This window comes from Glycine soja, chromosome 3 (genome assembly GCF_004193775.1).
Source record: "Glycine soja cultivar W05 chromosome 3, ASM419377v2, whole genome shotgun sequence".
Classification (NCBI taxonomy): domain Eukaryota; kingdom Viridiplantae; phylum Streptophyta; class Magnoliopsida; order Fabales; family Fabaceae; genus Glycine; species Glycine soja.
In genome coordinates, this window is record NC_041004.1 from 1308402 (window position 1) to 1335018 (window position 26617).

At 31.4% G+C, this 26617-nt stretch overlaps 4 protein-coding genes across 5 annotated transcripts; all 4 read left to right on the forward strand.

Moving 5' to 3' along the window:
• The first annotated feature begins 549 nt into the window (after positions 1 to 549).
• Positions 550 to 2462, forward strand: LOC114405768 (28S ribosomal protein S33, mitochondrial-like). The gene is made up of 2 exons (XM_028368259.1): positions 550 to 1012; positions 2112 to 2462. The coding sequence occupies exons 1-2, from the start codon at positions 795 to 797 to the stop codon at positions 2200 to 2202; spliced, it is 309 nt and encodes a 102-aa protein (XP_028224060.1). The 5' UTR covers positions 550 to 794; the 3' UTR covers positions 2203 to 2462.
• A 2877-nt stretch (positions 2463 to 5339) lies between these two features.
• LOC114405618 (TATA-binding protein-associated factor 2N-like) lies at positions 5340 to 5856 on the forward strand. Its single transcript, XM_028368068.1, has 2 exons — positions 5340 to 5344; positions 5448 to 5856. Exons 1-2 carry the CDS (start codon positions 5340 to 5342, stop codon positions 5854 to 5856), a joined length of 414 nt encoding a protein of 137 aa, XP_028223869.1.
• A 531-nt stretch (positions 5857 to 6387) lies between these two features.
• LOC114405766 (DEAD-box ATP-dependent RNA helicase 8-like) lies at positions 6388 to 13160 on the forward strand. Of its 2 annotated transcripts, none has more exons than XM_028368257.1 (10): positions 6388 to 7043; positions 8599 to 8659; positions 9260 to 9494; positions 10212 to 10450; positions 10729 to 10980; positions 11061 to 11241; positions 11577 to 11665; positions 11762 to 11835; positions 11916 to 12043; positions 12492 to 13160. In XM_028368257.1, exons 1-9 carry the CDS (start codon positions 6745 to 6747, stop codon positions 11992 to 11994), a joined length of 1509 nt encoding a protein of 502 aa, XP_028224058.1. In that variant the 5' UTR covers positions 6388 to 6744; the 3' UTR covers positions 11995 to 12043; positions 12492 to 13160. The 2 variants fall into 2 exon arrangements, with proteins under 2 accessions (XP_028224058.1, XP_028224056.1); XM_028368255.1 differs by having other exon boundaries at positions 6389 to 7043; positions 12487 to 13160.
• Positions 13161 to 21347: 8187 nt separating this feature from the next.
• Positions 21348 to 24585, forward strand: LOC114405769 (transcription factor MYB41-like). The gene is made up of 4 exons (XM_028368260.1): positions 21348 to 21618; positions 21745 to 21881; positions 22675 to 22804; positions 23817 to 24585. Exons 2-4 carry the CDS (start codon positions 21746 to 21748, stop codon positions 24370 to 24372), a joined length of 822 nt encoding a protein of 273 aa, XP_028224061.1. The 5' UTR covers positions 21348 to 21618; position 21745; the 3' UTR covers positions 24373 to 24585.
• Positions 24586 to 26617: the final 2032 nt, after the last annotated feature.

Sequence of the window (26617 nt, forward strand, 5' to 3'; positions counted from 1 at the left end):
TACTCCAATTGATTAAGTAGACAATTTTCATATACTTCATTTTGATTCTTAGGTATAAAAAAATATAATTTAATAAATTGATTTTGTTAATTTAAATAGGTTTTATCCAAATTTCTCTTAAATTATATAAACATTGAACTACTCCTGATATCTTCTAAATATAACGGTAGATAACCAAAATATGCAAGTAAAATTATAAAATCAACCTCTTTTTTAATATATTAAATTTGGGATTTTTTAATTTCTCTTTTTTTTTCTATCTAAATAATAAGAATACTTTTTTATTTCTCTCATTTTTATTTTCTTTTATCCTAAAAATCGTATAATGAAAGTATAAGTACATACTTAAGGAAAGATATATTATTGTTATTAAATAAAATTTTATATTTTATAGCTAAAATTAAATTTGATTACTATAAAATAAAAATCACATTTCAATGACTAAATTGATTTTGGGTTATAATTTCAAAAACTAAAATAACACCACCTGATATGTTACGGAACTCATGACAAGTAACACACTTATGAGATAGACCTTACTTATGGAAGGAGTAAAATGAATAACATTACAATTTTGGAGATTTTTTTTTTAATTTTTTTGATTTTAGGGACTAAATTGTGAATGAATCATTTCTTCTAAGATTACATATGGTTAAAAAATTCCAGGGGCATTAGTGATTAGTCGAAAAATATGCATTTAGAGGGGTCAAATTGTGATTACCCATAAAACGAATTCATTAACCCCGTGGCCTCCATCTCTACGAACACATACACAGAAAACAAACTCAAAGAAGATGGCTAGTGGTAGTTTGAAGAACATGTTGAGTGTAGCAATGAATCAAGGAGTGGTGGAAGCACGAGCCAGGATCTTCGGCCACCAATTGAACCCCACTGGCATGAAAACTCCACACAAGCTTCTCCGCATGAAGCTCTTCGGTGAAAAAGTCGCTCAGTGGTACCCTCACGACATCAAGAAAGACGACCCTCTTGTCATGGCCCGTCAAGAACAAGAGTACTCTCTCTCTCTCACCCACATTTTCATTTTTTATCCATCGTAATTTGTTTGCACGCGCCCACACGGGAATGCCCACTACCTGTTTGTGTTTATGCCTCTGTGACGGTACTCTTTTGTTTTGGTTTCTTTCTGGAGTTTCCTGTGTTTTTTAGCGCGTGCGAGTTTATGGGGTTTTGTTATTTTGGTTAATGGATGGAATGGGATCGTAAAGTTCCCTTTTTTCTGCAGGGGTCTGGTTTGGGGTTTGATCACTCTGTGCTTCATTTTAATGGAGAAATTGTGTGTTAACCTGAAACCCCGTTTCAATAATTTCTTTTAAGCCGTGGTAAGTGAGAACGATCAGTTTAGGGATTGAATGCAGTGGTATGGTGTGGATGGCAATACCAATGTTGATTGTTTTGCATTTGGTATGAACTGCTCAATATGTTGACACATTATAATTTGCTGAATGGGAAAAGCTAGCAACACATTGCTAAATTTTATCAAGAATCACAAAATTTAGTAGCTTTCATTCCTTATTTAATTAACAATGGGAGTGAGTTACAGTGTACGTTGGTAGTATTTTTCTTCTGTGAATAAATGGATATTACTAGTCTATTGTTGTCTTGGTGGGATTATTTTCAATCTGAAGGTAAAATTTTACCTTTTGAATTTTTATCCCATTTTTTAGATATGTTTATGTTACTCCTGTCCATTGTATGTCTTTGAACTTAGTTTACAGCTTTCAAAATACAAGGGTAGAAAGAACATGTTTGATGCAAATTACATTCTGTTTAGCTAACCTTCCTTTACAAGTTGGAAATAATCTTATACCGGAGATGGTGGCTGATGAATGTTTCTGTTAAACTTTAGTAGTGCACTACTTCTTTCCCAATGTGAAAACTCGGATATTTAAATTAGGTGAGGTCTGTTTTTGATTTCCACTGTGAATTTGACTATGTTGTCTTGCTTGCATCAAGTGCATTCTAGTAATGCTAATTTATGTCAGTAGAAGGATGTTCTTATGTTACAGTCAGAATCTTTGGTAGCTTTTACCAGTTATCTTACATCGACTTCCACTCATTCAATTCAACATTTGCTATCTTGTTTTTTCTAGACGCTTATCAAAGCTTGAAATGTTGAAGCGGCGAGGAAAAGGACCACCCAAGAAGGGCCAAGGAAGGCGTGCTGCCAAACGCAACAAATAAATTATACTTTCACCTCTCTCTCTCTCCTCTCTCTCATCTCTCTCTCTCTGGAATTATTTTGTGGGTACTCTTTTGAGTTTAAGACAAGTACTTGTTTATTTATGTGATAACACTTTGAGTTTTACTTTTGTTATCAGAATGTAAACTCATGCATTTTAGAGTTTGAAATCACTAGCCTAATTTGGTTGAGATCTCTGTCCTCTTTGTGCAATTAAATTTTCTGATATTGGTTCAGTCTATCTTGGAAATTTGGAATGCAACCACAAGGTTATGAATCATAAAGTACCCATTTTCTTATTTTGTTACTGTTATTATAGTTGGAGTTTTAGATGAACTGAACTCTGTCACTTTCAATAAGCCGGTGCCTATCTCATTTTTATTGGGCAGACATGTTTCATTCATTTTGTCGTTATTAATTAGGGTGTGTGTGATGTATACGGACGGATAATATAAATAGAATAATGCTTATAATTTAATGGGACAATATCTGGTGTAACCGTGTGCTTATCTCACTGTCTTAAGCAATAACATCTCGTGTGCATCGGTGTACCAACAATTTTTGAGCATCTAATAAAATAAAAACGAAGGATTGAAGAAATGTTTTGTCTCTTAAAAAGGTAAAAATCATCACTCTTTATAATTAAAAGACTAAATATCATTATTGATTCATTATATTTTAATATTTTTTTTACTTTGATACATTAAGTTTTAAGAGTTTTATTTTGATCTTTTATATTTTTGAAAGTTTCATTTTAGTACATTAAGTGTTAAAAGTTTCATTTTAAACTTTATTTTTTTAAAGTTTTATTTGGATTATTTTTTTTATTTTCTCTTAAAATTTTTAGTGCTTTGTCAATATTTTAAATTTTGAAGGAGCACTAAATATAAGTAAAATAATTAATTTAAAATAATAATAACTAACATAATTAACTATTTCAAAATTTAAAACATGAATGGATGACTAACGTTTTAAATGAAAAATGAAAAAAAAATAATTAAAATGAAACTTTCAAGAAAATAAAAGACTAAAATAAAAATTTAAAATACAATGTATCAAATTAAAATTTTAAAAAATAAAAAGAATGAAAATGAAACTTTTACAATTTAATATACCAAAATAAAAAATACTAAAACATAACGAATCAAAACTAAGATTTATTCTAATTAAAACTATAGTCTCTAAAAATAACAATTGTAGAATATCCATACCTCTAATTGGAAATTGGAAGCAAGAAAACTATTGATTTGAAATGACTCAAACAACAAGTTCATAGAACCACTAGAGTCCGTTTAGTGTTGAGAGGTTTGAGATAATATGCATGAGATTATAAGTTTGAATTTCAGTACAACTATGATATAAAAATAAAATAAAATAAAAAAAGTTCACACGTGGATGTTGGTGACTTTCAGTGAATTGTTTGACAACGATTGAGTATGATAGTCCAAGGCGATGATGCTTGTAGAGACACTCATATGCTTAACTTAGTAGAAATTCTAGTGGAGTAACAGTATATTAAGATGCAAAAGAGAATATCCGACTGTGAGAAGAACTTTGATATTTACATGTGAGGGTTGTTGGCTAAAAGGCAACAGTGACTACCAACTTGTATGGACGGTTATTCCTAGGTACCTTATCTTGATGTGAAAGATATATAATGATCTCTTAGATGCTTGCATGCTTGGCTCTGAAACAAATAAGGTTGACACTAATGTCTCCTAAAGGTGATGTTACATGCAATATACTTTGACACTTTTGAGAGAACATTACTTCTTAAATATGTCGTTAGATAAGGCTCATAATGCATGGGGTTGTTAAGTAGGTCTGAGACTGTATGACACATCTTAGTTATGATTATTGGGTTGCCTCAAAGGATTTTGATGGGTTGGTTCACCAGGGGCATGGTAGAGATGTTCCCTTGATTGTTATGATAATGTGTATGTCATCATTAATTGCATCAATTATATGAGAGAGAAGAGAAATTTGCTTACACCAAAAGTAATTTTTTTAGAATTATTTCTTATTCTTACCATTTTATTTTCTTTGAATCTAGAAGTCCTTCTCTTAAGGTTAGAATGAAGAGAATTAAATTCCAATAAAATGTACATGTTAGTCATGTGTATGTCACAACAGTGTCTTATAGTTTAATAAAATTGCGTCCCTGTAATGAGTAGTACTCTTGCTTTTTGTTGATTAACTCGAGAGCAAGCATTTCCTAGATTTGGACACTTCCATTGCCAGAAAATATTAAACACTTCCTTTGGGTGCTAGATCACAAAAGCTTTCCAACAAATTAAGCTCTTTTTACTTAACAGACATATTTCCTCTGATGGTTTTTGTTGCTGGTGTGGTCTTTTTCAAGAGTCTATTCTTCAGTTACTGAGAGATTGCTCTTAAATGCGAGAAGAATTCAAAGTCAACTCAATATATTGATGTGTTGCATTATTGTATTGGCGATGACAGTTCATGCTGGTTGAAAGCGAACATTGATGGACCTAAAGGTATTATTATGTTTGCTATTACTTGTTGGTTTCTCTGGAAAAGTTGAAACAATTTGATTTTCCGGGACCTTATTTGATCTTGTATGGGATGAACTCGCTTGAAGTTTGAATCTTAGTAACATTGTTGTTGAGATAAATTCTTAAGTGGCTTCAAAGCTTATTTCCAAGGGTGTTTTTTTTTCGAATCCTCTTGCTTCTGTTATCAATAATATTCCATCTTTTGAAGCTGTTACTTGGATAATTTTTTTTTTTGTCTTAAACCTCTTATTTATCCGGAAAAAGAGATGGACTAATTCAAAATTCGATTAAACAATAAATAAAATTTGATTAATAATTATTTTCATAAAAAAGTCTGATTAATTCATAGCTAAGCATGAAACTCATTCACAAGTTTCTTTTTCTGTCTACAAAATTGTCCCTTTGGTTTGAGATATAATCTTACAAAGGATGCTATAGGTGTATCTAGGAGGAGAAGCCATTGGCGGCGGCGACGATGTCGGAAATGGATAGCTTCCATTTTTAATAAAGGAATTCAAACACAGAATTTTAAAAATAAAGAAATTTAAATTGGAGCATTTGAAATTCTCAGAAAGAATTGGAGCATTTTAAATTGGCTCATCCAAACACACCCTAAGAGGATGAGGCAATTTAAAATTTTAAAGAATTTTAAATTCGGAGAATTTCAAATGCTCCAATTTAAATTCCTTTATTTTTAAAATTCTCTGTTTGGATTTCTTTATTAAAAGTCGAAGCCTCGTGAAGAAGAGCATCGCACCTGCGCGTGGGAACCCTGACGACGAAGGAGAACGAGGCGTGCGCGCTGCTAAGACTCTCACAGGTGGAGGAGAGCAAGGCGCCGATCGGGCGGTCCAGTGTGATTCCACTGCTGGTGAGCCTCCTGGAGAGTGGGGGGTTCCGCGCGAAGAAGGATGCATCGACAACGCTGTACTTGCTGTGCATGGTGAAGGAGAACAAGATCAGGGCGGTGAAGGCGGGGATCATGAAGGTACTGGTGGAGCTGATGGCGGACTTCGAGTCGAACATGGTGGACAAGTCGGCGTACGTGGTGAGTGTGCTGGTGGCGGTATCGGAGGCGAGGGTGGTGCTGGTGGAGGAAGGAGGCGTGCCGGTGCTGGTGGAGATCGTCGAGGTTAGAACACAACGGCAAAAGGAAATCGTTGTTGTTATTTTCTTACAGTGAGGACTTTGATGGAGAAGAGTATCACCGTGAAGATGCCGCCGACTCCGGCGCCGGCGGCCACGTTGAAGTAGTTTGCGATGGTGGTGTTTTGGTCGCTGGATTTCTTCCTCAATGCGGCTTCCAGGTAGGCGAGGACTTTTCCGACGAGAATCCCGCGCATGTCGTCGCTGTCGATGGCGAGAATGCAAATCTTGCTGCGTTGGTTCTTGACTACAAAGATGCAATCCATGGCGGCGGTAGCCGTCGGAATCTAAGAAACTTACTTCCGAGAATTAGAAATTCACTCTCTTGAAGATAGAATTTGACATTCTATTCTTTCAACTAACTAAAATTCCTTTTAAAATTTTTAATTTTTTTTTTACTAAAATATTTAAACAGTTACTTCTAATAAAAAAAATTAATTCTTTATAAAAAAAATATATTATCTAATTAAATTATCCTATCCAAACAATGAAAATAACTATTTACTTTTTTTGTTTCCTTTGTGCATTCTCTCATTCTGTGTTGTTCACTTGTTTTCTTTCTTCCTTTCAATCTTTACCCTTCCAAACCAACACATAAAAATCCAACCCTCTTCTTTTCTCTCCGTGGGTTGAACTTGAAGAACCTCTGAAAATCCTTTCTTTCTTTCATCGATCACTCTCTCTCTCTAGATCTGTTCAAATCTCCGAACATTTCCGCTCCAATTTTCATTTCCCTGAACAAAACCAAACCCTAACCCTTTCTTTCTGTATGATACCTGATTCCCCCCCAGAGGCGTAGTTTTTGTGTCGATTTGTAAATTCTTTCGGTAGTTTAGGTTAGAATTTTTTGTGAAGTTTTTAGGGTTTTGAATCGGTGAGATGAATCACAACAACAACAATAGAGCGAGGTACCCTCCCGGGATGGGGATTGGTCGCGGAGGTTTCAATCCCAACCTGGGCCAGAACCCGAGCCTGAACCAGAACCCGAACCTGAACCAGAATCATCACGCGTTCCAGGCTCGGCCGCCGTACCACCACCAGCAACAACAGCCGCAGTATGTGCAGAGGCATTTGTTGCAGCCGCCGCCGCCGCAGCAGCAGCAGCAGTGGCTGAGAAGGGATGCCAATGCCGTCGACGAGGTCGAGAAGACCGTGCAGTCCGAACCCATGGATTCGAGGTGCGTGTCTTGGTTTTCTTTATATATGGCTTCTGTTCGATGTGTGGTTTCTTTATATTAGGGTTAGGGTTAGCGTTGAGGTGGTGTTATTGGTGTGTTTGGTTGATTCTGTGTGGCTGTTTGTGGTGTTTGTTGTTTAGAGGTTTCTGATTGTGTAGGCAATGATGAAATGGTGAAATCAGTGTTTGAAAATTTTAATGGTTTGGTTACTTGGGGGCATAATTGCATTGGTCAATGGCTGCGATTGTACTGCTGTTGAGTGGAGGCTTTCCACTCTTGTGATGTAGCTATTTTGTGAGACTACTGCAGCATCCAATGGTGAATGCAGTTAAATAACTGCTGTGGCGCTGCTATAGTACTCTTGCATTGTGGAATTCCTGGGGATCAGGACTGTTTCGGCCATGGGTGTTGTGGTTGCAGCTTGCATCCTGCAACCTTATGTCATCTCCAGCAAGTCTCTGTAATTTAACTTTTTGAGTTAATATTATTCCAATTTTTATTTTCATGCAACTTAAATTTCAATACATGTATAATAATTGATATATCATGAATTTCAAACGATATGTGAATACGACTTCTGCTATTTGCCTGCAACACTATCTGTTATATGATATAGTGGGTTATTGGTTTGTCATTTTGCGTGATATGCCATTGATAACACTGGTATTGCTGGAACCTGTCTTCTTTTGGCATCTCTAGATCAAAGAGATCCCATTGTCTGTCTAGCCTGATTGTGAGGTCCTGTTGTGGTGTTGCTGGCCTTCTTTCTATGTGCTGCTGCTTGTGTTCTTTTCAGAACTGAAATGCACGGCACTTTTACCTTGTTTTGCATGGCTCCTTGTCTGGTTGGATTGCCCTCTGAAATTTTTTATCTGAGTGAACTATTATTGATCATAAAAAGAAATGACATCAATGATCTATTTTTATTTGGGAATTTGCATCAGTCTTGTTGCTCTTGCCTCTTGGCAGTTGGCATAACTATCCTCTTTTCCTTTTATTAACTTATTATTCTCGTTAGATATTTGTAATTTGTATTTAAGGCTTTTCATTACACTTTCAGCAATATAACTAATAAATGTATCTTAAATTGTGATTATTGAAACCATGGTTATCGGATTTTGCATGACCTGACCAGACCTGGTTTTATGCAAGATCCTATTGCTCCATTATACAATATAGAGATTCCTGCAATTCATATCAGTACAGATGATTCTAGGTGCAATTTAGTACCAAAATTATAAATGCGTTCTGAATTGCTGTGTCTCAGAATTGAATTGAATCACATGAATTGTATAGCAATTTATACAATTATGATAACAATGATTGAAACATGTTTTATTGTTTATCTGTTTATAATATGAAGTTTATAAACTATTAGGATTATTAATTACGACTTATTTTGGTGCAATTATGAGTTTACAATAAGTTGGAATTATAAAATCACATTGTATGGTTTTGTTCTATTACTGCTAGATGAAGCTATTTTCTTGTTAGTGGTTCTGTTATTTCAAAAGGAAAGAGAATCCTCATTTGTTTTTTGGTTTTCCTTTATTAGTTCCCAAGATTGGAAAGCAAGACTAAAGATTCCACCAGCTGATACTCGCTATAGGACAGAGGTATGGTCATGGAATAACATCGTGTTATGCCTCAAGTTATTTGTTATGTGCATTTTGTGTTAATCATATATTTTCTTTGAGATCCTTAGAGCATTACACCTTGTGATATTTCTAATTCCATACTTTTTTTTTTGCATATCCTTTAAGTATGGAGTCATTTTTTCACACATTATAAATGTTTAGTGAAGAACATTCTTGTCATAGAATTTAACTGGAATTTCATTGATTGATTGATGTCTTTTTTTTTAATTTCTTGTACTGATTTGCTGTCAGTTATTTAGACTACAATCATACTTGTAGAATTTATGAACTAGTTCAACTAATTATACTTTGTCTAGAGATTTAGTAGATGTACTGAATTTTGTTCCTTGTAACTAGTGCAATCAATGGCTTTTACCCTTAGTTTTAATTTTCTGAGTGGTGTTATTAGATTTTACATGTAAATAATTACTTAATTTTCTAATATCTACTTGAAAGGCATAAAATAATACCATCCATTTGTTAGTCGTATAGCTACTATGATTATGGGTTTGTCATTATTAACTTTTATTTTGTAATATATACCTGTTTGTCTTGATCTGGTGCCTTTTTGTTCCTCAGGATGTAACGGCAACTAAAGGAAATGAGTTTGAGGATTACTTTTTGAAGCGTGAGCTGCTCATGGGAATATATGAGAAGGGTTTTGAAAGGCCTTCTCCCATCCAAGAAGAAAGCATTCCGATTGCTCTTACTGGTAGTGACATTCTTGCTAGGGCTAAGAACGGAACTGGCAAAACAGCTGCATTTTGCATTCCTGCATTGGAAAAAATTGACCAGGACAATAATGTTATTCAAGGTTTGATGTCCTCCTCTAGTCCTCTTGGCTTAAGCTTTTCACATGATTCTCATAGCCTAGTTGAAAGAATAGTATTTAAAGATGTCTCAGTTCCATAAGCATATCTGGTAGCCTGTTACTGATTGTAAGCAGTATTCTATTAAAAAAAGAAAATGGGACTTGTGACTGGTAAGGTTCAGCTGGAGTTGCAGTAACAAGCCGAACTTTCAAGTTTGAAGGGCACATCAAGTTGGTTTTTGTCATAAAAAATGAACGATACTGAAACTGTTACAACTTACATGTTGATTGTCTTTAGTTTCAGTCTTCACTTGGTACAACAAACCTGATATGTGACCCTACACAGAATTGAAGCAATATATATATGAAACAATGCTAAATTCAGAGTTTATTTGTCTTCTCTTTATTCTCTACTGGACATCTGGTTTTAATAAAAGCTCTATGTTTTAGTTATAAGATTTTGATATTCCCTTTAAATTAATGGATATCTTGTTGATTCTCCTGAAAAGTTATTTTAGATGAAGATGAATTTTTGGATACTTGGATTTTATTGCAATAGCTGAAAATAGTTGATATATTTTTGGTGGCATTGTTGTTTCATGATTCATTTCTGCATCATCTTCAGTTATTTCATGGTTGTGGACTTTTTGAATAAGCATGATGATTGGCTTTACCCTTGCTTTGAATTGAATGTTTTCAATGTATTTTTCTGTAATGCAGTTGTTATACTGGTCCCAACCCGAGAATTGGCATTGCAGACTTCTCAAGTGTGCAAAGAGCTTGGAAAGCACTTGAAAATTCAAGTTATGGTTACAACAGGTGGTACCAGCCTGAAAGATGATATAATGCGCTTATATCAACCAGTTCATTTACTAGTTGGAACTCCAGGAAGAATATTAGATCTTGCCAAGAAAGGTGTTTGTATTCTGAAAGATTGTGCTATGCTTGTTATGGATGAGGTAAACACATTTCACCTTGGATCATATTCGACGAAGAAGATCTGATGGGCATTATGTTCTTTAATTTTTTTGTCCAATGTGCTAGGATTAGGAATTTGTATTTCTAAAGCAAATGCCTCTGTTCATTGATTTCTCATTCATGTTTTAAATAGAGCTGAACATATTTTCTTTTCCATTATTTATGTATGTTCATTCTATGGCACTTTTAAGATTTATGTCTTTAGTAGTAACAGTTACTTATCAATCTGAGGCTTTTTATTGCTTTTTGGGTTTGTCAGGCCGATAAGCTTCTGTCCCCAGAGTTTCAACCTTCTATAGAGCAGCTGATTCATTTTCTTCCTACAACTCGTCAAATCTTGATGTTTTCAGCAACATTTCCTGTTACTGTAAAGGATTTCAAGGATAGGTATCTTCGAAAACCTTATGTCATCAACCTTATGGATGAGCTAACTCTGAAAGGTATTACACAATTTTATGCATTCGTGGAAGAGAGACAGAAAGTCCACTGTCTAAATACTCTTTTTTCTAAGGTTTGCTTTTTCTTTGTTTTCTTAATTTTCTTATATGCTGCCTTTGAATATGATGATGCTGATGATGGGTTCTGTTTCAGCTGCAAATAAACCAGTCTATCATCTTCTGCAATTCAGTAAATCGGGTTGAACTCCTTGCCAAGAAAATCACAGAACTTGGGTATTCATGTTTCTACATTCATGCAAAGATGTTGCAAGACCATCGTAACAGAGTGTTTCATGACTTCCGCAATGGCGCATGTCGAAATCTTGTTTGTACTGGTACGCTGCTGACAGTTTAGCATCATATGAATTGGCACAATGAAGTTTTTTTCCCCTAGTTCTTGTGATTGATACCTATTGTACCAGTTATGGTCGTGTGCAATAATTATTAGGTTTTGGTCCATTTTGTTGTGATATTATCTTCATTTTTATTTTAAAAAACAAATTTAGTAATCAATAATTGTATAATGTATACTTATTTGGTGTAGTCTTTTTATGTCACGATTATTAATTTATCTGTATATTTAAACTCTTGGTTAGATTTTCTACTTGTACAAATAAATACTGTTGTAATAATTTCAGTTTTTATATATTTTTATATGAAACATTTGCAGATCTTTTTACTAGAGGAATAGACATTCAAGCAGTAAATGTTGTTATTAATTTTGATTTTCCCAAGAATGCGGAGACTTATTTGCACAGGGTATGTTTGATTTGTGCTCACTCCCTACCTACCTAATTCATTTTCTATGGTACTGGTTATGCATATATGTTCTAAAGGATGCTCTGCTGATGACAGGTTGGTCGTTCAGGGAGGTTTGGGCACCTTGGTTTAGCTGTGAACTTGATTACCTATGAGGATCGCTTTAATCTGTATGTAATTTACATTTGAATTGATTTTTTTGAAGATATTTGCTGTATGTTTTCTGAAGCATTCTATCCTCTTTTTTCAGATATAGGATTGAACAAGAACTTGGAACTGAAATAAAGCAGATTCCCCCACAAATTGATCAGGCAATTTATTGCCGGTGATTGGCTGTAAATACCAGGGTGGTGTTTACAATTGTGGTTAATAGCAGTTGTGAGTTACAGGATTTATGTTTTCCGTATTTATGATGGGCATTTTCCAAATTCAGATTAGAGTTTTGATCTTTAAAAGTGGAGATAAATATGAATAATTTTTAGTGTAACTTAAAGTTGATTTCCATATCTTTCTCACGATGGACTTGGATATTGTAATTAATTTCTTTGAAGGATGAAATAAATGCATTTTGATCTGCCTAAAATAGGTAAATTAGTTTGTCTTTTCATGGAAATTCAATGTTAGTGTATCTTTATTTTAAAAATATTTTGAAGTTTTGCCTGGATACTATACATGTATTAAATATGTTCAGGATTGCATATGCTAAATTTATATAGTTGTTCTATGCAGTGGTATATGCCTCTATTTGTTTTAGCTCATGGTTTATCAACTATTATATGTATAGCTGCAGTTGCTGTTACTGATGTGTGCATTTCTTGCAGGTTAGTGTGACCGTGGCTCAAGTAGGTGCATGAGAGGATTTGCAAAGCTAGTGACAAATTGTGTATTAGAGGACCCTGGCATGAGAGGATGCATTGTCGAAAACTGGGTATTATTGTACCCATTATTGAGTGCTTTCGGATTAATTCTGGTTGAAAGCCCTGAAACTTTATTGGGACCTTTAAAAAGTTTAATATTGGCTTTTAACTGCCAGATAGTTACTGGGTTCAGTTTGGGTTTCTGTTGATTACCTTTGCAGATTTATTTTGTCAGTACATGTTTTTAGTATTGTAGTTTTATAATTGAATGGTTTAGGGATAACATACCTTTTTATGAAACATATTCCTTGCCTATGCTATTATCCTAAGGCAAATTCTAACCACTTTGGGCACTGGTTAAGGAATTCAAAATAGAAACTTTTCATTCAAGTGTCATTAAATATATATCTACTATGATTTCCAATGCATTTTCAATGTGAATTTTAATAAAAACTTTCTATTTTGGAATCCTTAATTAGTGTCCCTCAGGATAAGGGACACTTATTTGCAATACCCTTATGCTATTGGTTTGCCATTATGGGTTATCTTATAGATTGTAGATTCTTAGTTGTAGAAACTTCAACATTTGCTGCTCATATTATGCCAAATGGTTCGTGGCGGTGCTGGTTTATCCACAATTGCTTGTAGCCAGGATTTTCATGGCCATTGCTATTAAAGCCTTGAAGGCCTTACCAAGCTTGTGGAGCCTTTCTTTCGATATGCTGTTTTTACAACTGTTAATTTCATGAAGCTATGCAGACAGGGTACTGAAATGGTATCTGCTTGGTAGCTTCTGATGCTCATGGATTTTTATAACTATAGCATTGGTAGAATGCACATTTCCAAGTCACAAGAATGGATTCATATTCAAATGTAAAATTAAGGGCGTTTTGATTTTCATCACTTTTTTTTTAAAAAAAATATTTTCGATAACACTTCTAATCCATTTTAGAAATTAATTTCCAATTCAAAATCTATTAAATTTTAAAAAAGTATTTTAAAAACATGTGGCTTTAAAATTTAAGAAAACAAACAAAATGTACTCTCTCTCGTCAGTGTCTTGTTCAACTGTTTATGAATCACTTTTAGAAAACAAATTTGTTTCAAGACAAACTTTCAAATGTATCTATGGGACAAACATTCAGAAAATGGAAGTATTTTGCTAAATCACGTTACCCTTGACACTTGACATTTTTATTCTACTTATCATACTAATATTATAATAATGGAATGCACTTTTAAAGAAAATTGGGATTCCATTTGTGTGTTGAGTATTGACGGTAAATGTTTATGTTTTGTAAAATCTTGGCATGGTAACAAAATTTGTATCTGGGGGTATCTGTTTCAATTTTAATGGGAAATATTCGAGTTGATTGAGTATAATTTTAGGAATTACCTGAATTTTTTAATTGGGGTTGGGAATGAGAATGTTATTACTTGTTCCATATATGTATTCATGTAAGTGGTTTTGATTGTATAAAATCTATTCTTGTGTGATTTTTGTTGAAGCATATATTCCTCATGAAGGGTGCCTATCTCTTTATAATACTTTGTAGTAAAGTAGGAAACTAAATTGAATATATATATATCTATTGAATTTATTTTTATTATTATTTTTGGGAGCACCCCATCTTTTCATCTTGCTGTTGCTCATTCCTGTTAGGCTTAGGTTTGTGTTTGGCATTTCCTTCTCTGCAAAATTGTCTGAAGCCTACACTTCCTTGAATCAAATTGTGGATATTATGCTAGTAATACCCTTACTCTTTTTTCTTTTAGCTTTTGTTTGATAAGTTGCTATAAGTTTTTAATGAGATACGTAATTTGAGTAATGTCTTTAAAAAAATTAAGAATTTATCTGAAAACTAAACTTTAGAATGATGGGGCCTAAAACATATGTAGGTGGCTTTTTAAGTTCATCAGCCCACTTAAAATCTTTACTGAACTATGACCGGCCATCATATTAGCAAATAAACATATTCTTGAGCTTAATGCGCGAAAACAATGAGGGATTAGACGAACTCGTCGACCTTGTCGAGGAGCTTGATCAAGTCGAAAGGAAGATTCACCACTAAATTATTTGAACCCCCATCGAAGATAGATCTGATGATGAAATTATTAAAATTATATTTATTACTTGTTAATTTTATTTTAGAATTTTTACATAATTTAATATTTGTTTCTTGACAATTTTTTCAAACAAATGCATTGCAAAGAATTTGTTGATATATAAGTAGTTAAAAATAAATGTGTAATAATTAATTTAGTTTTTTTAAAATCATATTTTTAATATATTTTTTTAAAAAAAACTCTTATTTCACAAATCTGAACGGAAGACGAGACAAGGACAAATATAGTTGTTACCCAATGGATACTTGGGATCAGATAACAAAATTTAACCCATCTACTATTAGGAACGGGTACAAGGATATGTTGGGGAGGGGAAAGAGAGTCGAAGTCAGGAACTTTCCCCTCCCCTTGCCATGTCTAGTAAAAACTACAAATCTAATTTGTTTTTTCCTAGGAAAGTTAGTTTTACATATGAAAAGTAAAACAAATTCCTTGCCTCTCTTTCGTGCTTTCTGAAGGCGAGGAGTATTCATGTTCACTTGGAAGAATTTGCAAACTGTATCTGCATTGCCTGTGGATTGCAACTGTATATAGAGACTTCCAGAAAGCCTACTCCAAAGTTGACATCTAATAGCAATAAAGAACATTGGGTCATTGCTGCGTTACACTTCGATGGAAGCTCCTTCGGTAACCCTAGGTTTAGAGGACTGTCGGCAGATTGCACTGCGAAGTGTTTTGAGAGGATTTTCGGGTATTTTTACATGCATAACATGGAATGAAGGGTACGAGAAGTTGTTTTTTGAGTTCATTGAAGCTTTAACCTGCATTTCTGAATTATGACCAGTTTGTTAAATTTTTTTTTTTAAAAATATTAGGAAGGTTATGTTCTCATCATTGATGAGTCACCTATTGGAATGAATCATTTCATCCTTGTTGACTTATTGGGTGTTCTTCAATGCAGACTAGTTTGTTTCGTGTTCCTTTTTGTTTTTTTGAAGGATTGTTTCGTGTTCCTGTGTTCGTTTGTTTAAGTTTTTTCACACGAGGGTAGAATGCAAGTTTCCTCAAATATTTTAGATAGAGTTACTGAAATCATGATCCCGTAACTATCACCTAAAATTGTACAGGAATTAAAAAGATATTATTAACCATTGGACCGAGCCTCTGATGTTATAATTTCTTGATTACATTGCAATTTAAGGTTGATTCCGTGATACTTATTTTCCCTCGTTTAGTTACTAGAGCTTCAAATAAATATGATTTTTCTGGTGAATAAAAATTCATATGAATTGAAGTGTATTGTGTGCTTGCTTGGATTAAAGTTGGGAGAGTTCAAAAGTAATTTTACTCTTAAAGCAACAATTTTTTATTTTCTTTATTTTTGCATTAATATTCGTTAATACTAAGCACATTAAAATGGATTATTACTTTGTGTGAAATGAAGTCTTACTAGACTATGTCTGACTTTCTTATGTTCCAACTCATTCTTAATATGGAGTTCCTCTTCCAAAAGGACTTGGGGATACCATACCTCAATTCCTTACTCAACAAGTTGGGCATTTAAAATAATTATATAGTGCGTGTTTGAATTAGTATTTATTATTCATGTTTGATCAAATTTTCATATTAAGATACTCCAAAAGCAACTAAAAGTTGTTTCTATGATTCACGTTTGAATAGTATAAATGAGAATATAAAGGATTAACTTGAGCAGGAGAGGGGTATAAGTCATTAAGAGACAAATTTACCAATTATAACCAAATTTGCTCATAATGTGTACATATGTAAGTAAATTTGTTATAATTTGAGAAAAAAATATTATAGAGAAGCCTTTACTAGTTTACCAACTATATTAAAAAAAATTACTATCATAATGTTTCCTTTTATTAGTTGACAGAAATATTGAGATGACTTTTAACCGTAATAGAAGTTTGTTTATATTCAAACTGTATCGATGAAAAGATATTTTTTTTTTATCAAAGATTCTTATTTGCAAGTATTGATTTTTTATTTCTTAGTTGGTTTATTCAATATTGACAAATGATGTCAATACATCTAATTCAATTAGATGAATAAAGTGCATAAATTATTATAAATTTCCATATACTCTTAATTAAAAACTATCTTGGATGGATAAAAAAATTGTTGACAAATGATAACCTTAGAAACTATGACTCAATCCTCAAAATTTGCGCACCAATTACTGGATAATACGTTAGTTTCAGTTTTTCTTTTTCTTTTTTTTTGGATATATCTTTATTTAGAATTTAATTTGACCAGCCTTTGTTTGGTTAGAGAAGAAAAAAAAAGGAAAATTTGAAAAAAATTATGTGAGTACGTCCTACATCTTTTATCTTTTACCTTAATTCAAATAATTTTTTTTTTATATTTCTTTTCTTTCATCCTCTTCTACTCTTTCAAACCAACCCTAATGGTGGACTTTCGAGTAATGATATATGATCTAACCTCCCTGTTGCTTTTTCATTATCTTAAAAAGTAAAAAGTATACATAAAAATATCATCGGCTAGCATTGCATTTATTACCCGAAGCTGAGCGCTGCAGGATAAGGATCGTTTGGTCAAAAGTTTATCAGAAAACTTTTTTTTCTTCTTTTTTTTTGCTTTAAATCAGAAAACTTAATCAATCGGAATCATTATTTAATCTTCATTGTGTGGTAAATTATTCTTAAACTCAAGATAGTGTCATAAATTTAACTCGATCATAAAAAATGTAGTGTCTTAAACTCGTCATTTTGCAAAAGCAATTAGAGCATGTATTGACAAATGTAAAAAGAAAAAAATAGTTGATGTTTTATTTTTTGTGAATCGAAAAATATTAGATGTAAGAATCCATGAATACTATTTTGAATTGATTCCATATGAGGGGATACAACTATAAAAATATTTAGAATATAGAAGTGGGAACAGCATTACCTAAATGGGAAGAATCACTGAGAAGTACAAGATGCGAAAAGAAAATGCACAATAATGTCAATACACCATGCCATACCTCGCAAATTCTAATTTATTTTTAAAATACAATATGTTAATCAAACAACTAACTAGGACAAAGAGTTAGTTTTCTACAATGTAACAAACTAAGATTTTTTTTTAGTGAGATGTTCATATTTAATGTTTTACGTGTCTCAACCAGAGTTACTTCTGAGAAATAAAGATAATTGACATTGAGAAACAAAAAAAGTATATATATGAAACAACGTTCACAAAACATAATTTTACATTTGATTCAATACAGTGTCACAATTTAATATGTTGTTTTACCTTATCCCAAGTAAAAGCAGGATTAAACAACTTCAAAGAAGATGATCGATCCAATTAAGAATATTATACAGATGATCTTAAAATACACAATTAATTGTACAATCATTTTCAATGAATTATTTATCTTATTCTGATTTGGGATAAGTTTTTTTGAAAGGAATTTGGGACAAGTTAGACAACTTCTAATTTAATACTTCACTCAGAACAAATAGTTATTTTAAGGATTTTGCTGACCAGTCTTTTAAGTACAATGATTTAAAAACATTTTTTTTTTATAGAAATCCACTTTAAAAATGCATTAATAATCATATTAGTATATATATATATATATATTAATATGATTATTAATGCATTTTTAAAGTGGATTTCTATAAAAAAAAATGGTACTTTTTAATAAATAAAAATCATTTTTCCGTAAGTAATTAATTATCACGTGCCTTATTTTTAAATAACTAAGATTTTAGACTAAACATTTACTATATTTTTTTCTTGAAAGATTATTTATGACTTTGAACTGGGTAAATTTTTATTTTTTAAGTGACTATTTAGTTAGCACTTAAAATAAATTTCAGAATTACATTTAAATATGTGAATTAATTAATTTAAAATTGTTTTAATTTAATGAGTGATCTCGACGTCATATTCTAAATATGTATATATTATAAGAAAAAGTTATATTAAACCGATTTTATCTCTTATATTATGGATCGAGTCATGATCACTTCACATTTGGGTAAAAACTAATAATTAACACTGTCAAAATTTAAAATTATATGAATTGTATAAACCCATTTCACATTTAATGATAATTTAATTTCTAAAATTTATAATTTAGTTTTAAATTAATCCTAACAAAATATACTTTTAACGTGAACTAAATAAAATTTTTCATTCTATCATTGATTGACACATTTTGGGATTAAAATAGTTATTTTTTATTTTTTATTAAGATTTTTTTTATTTTCTTTTCCTTCTTTCTACGTAGAAAAACATGAAATGTAGAAAAATAAATGCTCTTGTGATGCTGAATCCGTACACTGCATGTCATTTATTGCACCTTCATTGATGCTTCTTATCCTCTCAGTCCATCCTTTGAAATCTCTGAGCATGTCACTATATGTAATGATGTAGTACATTTTCATTACTCAATCTTATAGTACTAACTTTTTTTTCTTCTTCTTGATTCTGTATTTAATGCAGTCACTATCGTATTCACTGCATCCGCTTTCATCTGTAATGCCATTTATGTAAAAAAACAAAAACCTTAGGTAAAGAACCACACACTCTTTATCTCCTTTTATCATGCAGCTTTTATTGTTTCTTATTTTAAATTTTAAATATGATAATTTAAGGATTAATAGAAAGATGTTATATAAAAAATAAAACTAAAGTGGTGACTTGGTGTGTCACGTTTCGGTTTTGATTTTTGGCTTGGGAGGGAAGGCTTCATTTTGGTGGTATTGGGATTTTTCATTGTTGGTTTGCTTGTACAAAGAAAGAGTAATTGGAAGAAGAAAAATAGCGTTTGATTTGATTGACTCCTAGAGAGTTTGTAAGGTATGTTTGATTTAGAGGATTTTTTTTAATTAAAATAAAATATAAGAGATGTGAATTCACAAAATAAAATATATAATTTTTTAGTATATTATTTATTTCCTTCCTACCAAAGATGACGTGTAGACCATGAGAGAAATTGAGAAAGGATAAGGTTAAAGAAAAAAAATGAAATAACAAGCTATACTGCATAAAATGGCGACTTGTGGCAATAATCAAAAGGGATTTTATATTAGTATATATAGATATAGATGACTTGATCAATACTAGTAAGTGACGATCTTTTACAATTGACGCAAAAGAAAAATTAGTAACTACTTTTATAACGATGATCATGACACAATTATTTTGCCAATAATAAATTACTATTGTTGACTTTTTATGATTATGGTTAACTTTATAATAAATTATTTTATATTTTTTTAGGAATTAATTTCTTTCATATGATTTTTTAAGCTGTCTCGCCTTATCCCTTCAAAATGAAATTAATTTGAGAGTTGTGTTAATACTTAATTATAAAAATATTAACACAATTTTTAAAACGATAAAATTTTAAAGGAATAACGTGAAAATAATTGATCTCTTTATTATGTTAAAATGAGAATGCTTGTTTTAAGGTAATAATGAGATGTTCAGTTTAGACAAATTTTGGAAGTTACATGGAAGTTACTAAAACTTCCATCAACGGTTGGAAGTTACATGAAAGTTACTAAAACTTCCATCAACAGCAGTTTTTAAAAAAGAAAAAACTTCCATCAACCGCCAAAAACCACATGTTCTTTGATCATAAATAATCATTCTGGTTCAGAAAGCATAACGGGTGACAAAACATACAAGACTAAAACAAAACTCTTAAATTATAATCTTCTGATTTTATCCGATTGAACAATTTTGGTTGAACCCCGAAATTTGATTCAATCTGAAAGTGTTATACACGACTTCAGATTTATCCAGTATCATCTCGATTTTCAAATTAACCAACAAAATCAAACTTCTTTTAGTAAACTTTATTTGTAAATGGCATTGGAGAAGTTTTTTCTTTTAATTTTTTTTCTTTTTAGGGCATCTCCAGCAATAATATTGTTAGTGTTGATTAAACACAAGGAACAATGTCTTCATTTTTTCCTCCGTTGGAGGTATTAAAAACTAAATTATTTACATCAACCAACATCATCCCGTGCAAAAAAAAGAGGAAAACCGTTTTGTACATGTGACATCTCTTTTAGAAAGATTTCATTGAAGAAAAACATAATTTCTGATTCTTATATATTTACGTGATTATAGGACCCACCCAAAATTCAATAAGGAATGCAACTAAGCTCCTATCGCGGGAGATGTTCTTACTTTTTTTAACTAGTGTCTTAAGCATTTGTCTATTAAAAATTATAATTTTTGGAATGTATTTTATATATTTAAAAGATTTTTGAAAATACATTATTATAAATATAGTTAAAACTTTCTCACTTATTTAGAAATTTTGGATTCCCACTTCTTCTCATAAGAATAAGAAGGTTTTCTAAAGAAACAATTAATAAGTTATTTTTTATAATATATTTTTGATTCCTAATAAATATATAATTTTTAAATTTATTTTCTAATAAATTTTTCTTTTACAACGGTTCCTAATAATAATTTATGTTTTAATCATTATTTTGTTTTAATTGATGATAAATTTTATATTTATTCGTTAAAAAATTAACAAATTTTATTTTAGTTTCTTTAGGCTAACCCTCTCACTTAAACACTATTATTTAATACAAGTACAGTTCCTTAAAATTAATTAATCAAAACTTAGAATAACTAAATTGTTTTTGTAACCTGTGTGTAGCCAGGGAAAGAGAGATAAAGATGCTCTCAGTTTTATCGATATACTAGGACTAGGAGTATGTAATAAAGAAAACAAAAGAGAGAAAAACACACACAATGTACGTGCAACAATGCTCAACAACGATGATTCAACTTCTGAATTCACTGAACACACACATTTATTGCATAAAGCAAGCTTGAAACTCGCCTATACTATAGTCCTTGCAAGTCCCCTATCATTAAATACTGCCTCCTCGAATAGCCATAATGATCATAATACACATTTTTTTCCTTTCAACTTTAAATCCTACCCAATTTATGTCATACCCACTTCGAGGCTTCAAGTGCTAGCTAGCTTGCAACGGACAAGGAAACTCACTCTTGAAGGTTCGTGTGTGAAATTAAAAATTAAAAATAAATAATAATTGTTTTTGTTGCTCTTTCTTTTTTATATTTTATTTATACATGAATATTGTTATGATTCTAACTTTGTGAATGTTCTTTGTTGGTAAGGATGGGAAGGAAACCATGTTGTGACAAGATGGGGTTGAAGAAAGGTCCTTGGACTGCTGAAGAGGATGAGATTCTTGTAAATTATATCAACAAGAATGGTGGTCATGGAAGTTGGCGTTCTCTCCCCAATTTAGCAGGTTTTCCCATGCCCTTTTGTTGTGTTTTTTCTCTTGCTTTGTTGGTCATGTTTTGAAACTCTACTTCAACAATCACTTTTCTCTCTTGGAAACAAAAAAGTTTCCCTCTTTTTGTTACACTCAGAAAGCAATAAAAAAAATGCTGCTTTAAAATACCTTTCCATTGATATGAAGCATATGTTTCTCAAATTTGACTTTTTTTATAAAAAAAAATTATGGTAAGGCTGTAGCTTTAGTTAGAGGAGCTTTTCTTTGAAATAGGCTGTTAGGCTTGTTAACAAGTGCCTTGGATGATTTTGGGGTCCCTCTAATGGTTTTTAATTTTGCAACCAAGTTATTAGAACAATATTGGGTTGAAGGGCAGGGGAAAGTGTCCCTTTATTATAAATTTCAAGGAGAAATGCAGAACCTTCTTTTTTAGCACACTCACAAAAATTTGTTAGGAATAACAAAATATTGTTTACTCATCATTTTCTAAATTTTAACAGAAATATTTTTAAGCATTGAATATGATTGAAATATGTACTCAAGTTTAGCCGTAGATTTTACATTGATAACCATTTTGTTTCTAAATATCAAGTCATAGTTTTGTGTTGATTTTCTCTTGTTCTTTTTGTGTTTTCAACCGAAAACTTGGCCTTCATTTTTATTTGATTTGTTACACATAAGCTAAGCAAGTGCCAATTCACTCGTCCATCTGTAGATTTTTCTTCACATGAACACTTTTGTTTTTATACTTGCTTTACATAAGAATATTTGGCCATATAACTTCCCTTTTAACCCTCCCTTTCAGGTCTTCTTCGTTGTGGTAAGAGTTGCCGGTTAAGATGGACAAACTACCTCAGACCAGATATTAAACGTGGTTCCTTTACACTTGAGGATGAAAAACTAATCATACAGCTTCATGGTATCCTTGGAAATAGGTACCTAATAATGTTGACTAAGAGTGAGACACAAAATTTTAACATAGCTTTGGTAAATGATGGAAAGATCTATTTCAATTCTTAGTTGTGTTTGCTTAAAATTAATGTGTCAATGGTCTAGTTCTTGTCTTGCAACTTAAACTCTTTTTTATTATGTGAAAATGGAGTCCAAATCTAAATTAATGCATGGGAGATATTTTGGAATTGAAAGTTTGATATGTGGTGTTTAAAATGCCCTATTACTTTGAAGCAGCTGTCGTGAAGCGGGAGAGAGAAAGACACAAGGTTTGAGTGTAGTTTCATTTGAACAATGTGTCTTTCTTTCTCTTGTACATAATAACTCTTGAAGTGGATTCACATTCCATGTTACTGTATGAATAAAAACAAAATTCTTGTGTGATTATTAGGCTCCTTTGAAAACAAAAAAATTGTCTTATAGATAAAATATATAGTCTTGCACTCTTGCTTGAATTAAAGCCTAAATGATTTAAATTACACCCCAAAGAGTTTGCATGTGGATGTTCTCAATCAAATTAGTTCTTAAATGCACATTTCATTAGTCAAATTAATCCTTAAAACTTAATCTGATTGACAAAATATGTTCAGGAACTTTAGATTTACTTTTATGAATCAAAGACTAATATGAACAAAGTTGTATGCTAATTTCACTAATTACTGATTGTCCTTTATTAATATTATATTTAGAACCATTTATTTCTTGAACCCCAATAAAAGACATCTTGGGCCATCTGCATATGAACAACAATTATCACCATTGGGGGCTCCAATTCTTATTTTCAAATTTCAGTTAATAACAACTGCATGTCCCTCTTCCACAGTCTCAACCAACTCTTATGTGATACGTACTCAAAATTTTTTATCTATGAGAGAAAAAAATTAATAAACTCATTACATGTCATGTAGATATTAGTAGAAACCATATAATGATTTCTCTCTTTTTCTCTAAGGCTATATATTTTGGCAATGTTAAAAAAAATGAACCAATTCACAGGTGGGCTGCTATAGCCTCTCAGCTACCAGGAAGAACAGACAATGAGATAAAAAACTTATGGAACACCCACTTGAAGAAACGTCTCATTTGCATGGGCCTTGACCCACAAACCCACCAACCACTAGCCTCTCCACATAACCCTAATGACAAGGCTCATGCATCATCATCCACTTCAACCCGCCACATGGCCCAGTGGGAGAGTGCAAGGCTTGAAGCAGAGGCAAGGCTCTCAAGGGAACCACACTTATACAACAACAACAACAAAACTGACTCTGACTACTTCCTACGAATTTGGAACTCTGATCTTGGAGAATCTTTTCGTGATGTCCACAAATTAGAATCTTCAATCAAATGTGAGTCACAGTCTGCCACAACGGATTTGGCTTCCTTAACCCCAGCAAGCATTGTGAAAGAGGAGTTTCTGTGGGGTGTTAAGAAAATTGTCTCGGATTCATCATCAAGCTCTAGTGAACTACACCATGACTCTTGTGACACTTCTTTGCAGCTCTTGTTAGACTTTCCTATGAACAATGACATGAGCTTCTTAGAATTATGAGACACCAACAGCCCCTTCCTTACCCTTAATTAGTGCATGTATGATGTTGTTGATATGCTGACATGTAGCTTTTTGTTGGCTATTTTGTAGACTTATAGCATGTTAGGATAATTAACTATCATAATTGATTTTGGAAGGAAATTATGCTGAAAATTGAAAAAAGTGAAAGCAACTATTTGTTGCTTGGACTTTCAATGAGAATTTGGAATTGATTCGGGGAAAAAATTAATCTAATCCAAACATGCTATTAGTATATGAGAAAATGAACTAGTAATTTTAGATGAGTACAACTGTTATTCAGCATATATTAATGACATTGCAGAAATATGATTATTATTAGGCTTTTCACTTTTAAGGACCGGTAGAAATGCGACTAGTTGACTGAAATGAGTGTATTTTTCATTTCTTATCTAATTTTTTTATGTAATTTTGAAATTTATATTATACTCTCCTATTTCTTATAGAATTTAATAGTTATGTACTGATAATTTTATATCATTATTCAATCATAAATTATTATTTGAATTATTTTAAAATAATTATTTTAAAAATCAATAAATATTTTAAAATTAACAAATTTAGAGTTGTTATTGAATGATTATGTTTATAGTGTTTAATTATAATACTTTTTCTCAATCCGATATCATATCATCGACTATTGATGTACCGTATCACTATCTACATGTAATTGCTAAAATTATATTTTTAATATGTTGAGCGGTTTATTCTCTAATGTTTGTGCTTCCACTTTTGTTACGCACTTAAATTACTACTAACTTCATAGCACATTAGTTTGGCTTGTTCTTTCTGCATTGTGTAGATTTCTTTTACCTTTAACACTTTTAAAAAAAATTCAAAATTATTTTTCTAATAAACATATGGATTGTACATCTGTATTAACTATATCTTAAAAAAATCTAAAAAAAATTATTTTTAATTTTTTTAATAAATTTAATTATAAATTTTTTATAATTATTATATTAAGTAGATTTTTGTTTTTTGTCTTATTATAATTAATTTTGATCTAATGCATTTTTTACATATATAAATTTTAAATTAAAATCATAGGTTTAATAAAAATTTATATATGTAAAAAAATTAATTATTAGATCAAAATTAATTGTCACAAAATTTATTATGTAAACTTACATGTGCATTAAATATATATTAGAAATTTTAGTATTATATAGAACAACATTAATTATTTTATAATATAATTGGTTTATTAACTCAGTTATTATTTTGATTTATAAAACAAATATTTATCATGTTTTCATTGCATTTTCACTTCTTCAGAAAAAGAACTATGCATTGTACATTAAAAATTTTAGTATTATATAAAGTAACATTAATTATTTTATGACATAATTGGTCTATTAGTTTAGTTGTTATTTTTATTTATAAAGCAAATATATATCATGTTGTCATTGCATTTTCACTTCTTCAGAAAAAATTAAAAACATTGGTTTGTTGTTTTTAATTTTGGGTCTGTTTTTTAAAATATTTTAAAAATTTTAATCAAATATATTTTTACTCTTATTTTTTATTTTCTTTAAAAATAAATCAAGTGACACCATAGTTTGTTAGAATGTTAATTTTATCAGTAAAAGAAATCGGACTCAAAACTTTTCTAATTTCCTCTCTTTTCTTTTCTTTTCTTTTAACCATCTAACCCTCATTATATCTCTTTTGATCCTAAAATTTTTTAAAAAATCAATTTCTATATAGTCTGTAGTCCATATGATTTTGATGCGTTCATTTTGTTTTATGTGCAAGTGCAACTAATATAAAACAAAACACTTGAAAATCGATAAGAAGCACAGAAGGTATCTTCCTAGTGTCAGTAAAAAATATTAAACGCTTGATGTTCCATGGTAACAATGATTCTTGTTGTGAAAAACCAAATGAAAAAAAAAGATGGAATAAAGCATCTTAACAAAAAGACCTTCAGGCTGTCCTGTATGTCACAAACTTTACATAATATTATCAAACAAGTTTTTTTTAGCTAATAAAAAATTATAAATTAACTGAAAATATTTGTTTAATTACATAGCAAACATTCTCATAATGTTTCCCTTTCAATTTCCTACACACATAAACAACATTTAAAAACAAGCAAGAAAAGTTGTAGACAATTTCATTCCTAGTTTGTAGCATTTTTATGTAACTTGAGACTTTTTTTTTTTTTACAAACCTTGCCTTCTGCTCTGATTGCTGTGCATTAAGGCTCTTTCGTTATTCACTT

Excerpts from the sequence above, each read along its gene's own strand:
- LOC114405768 (XM_028368259.1), top strand. The coding sequence starts at position 795 with ATGGCTAGTGGTAGTTTGAAGAACATGTTGAGTGTAGCAATGAATCAA. Across the intron at positions 1,013-2,111 it reads ATGGCCCGTCAAGAACAAGA|ACGCTTATCAAAGCTTGAAA; the intron begins GTACTCTCTCTC and ends TGTTTTTTCTAG.
- LOC114405766 (XM_028368257.1), top strand. The coding sequence starts at position 6,745 with ATGAATCACAACAACAACAATAGAGCGAGGTACCCTCCCGGGATGGGG. Across the intron at positions 8,660-9,259 it reads ATACTCGCTATAGGACAGAG|GATGTAACGGCAACTAAAGG; the intron begins GTATGGTCATGG and ends TTTGTTCCTCAG. Across the intron at positions 9,495-10,211 it reads GGACAATAATGTTATTCAAG|TTGTTATACTGGTCCCAACC; the intron begins GTTTGATGTCCT and ends TCTGTAATGCAG.
- LOC114405769 (XM_028368260.1), top strand. The coding sequence starts at position 21,746 with ATGGGAAGGAAACCATGTTGTGACAAGATGGGGTTGAAGAAAGGTCCT. Across the intron at positions 21,882-22,674 it reads TTCTCTCCCCAATTTAGCAG|GTCTTCTTCGTTGTGGTAAG; the intron begins GTTTTCCCATGC and ends CCTCCCTTTCAG. Across the intron at positions 22,805-23,816 it reads CATGGTATCCTTGGAAATAG|GTGGGCTGCTATAGCCTCTC; the intron begins GTACCTAATAAT and ends ACCAATTCACAG.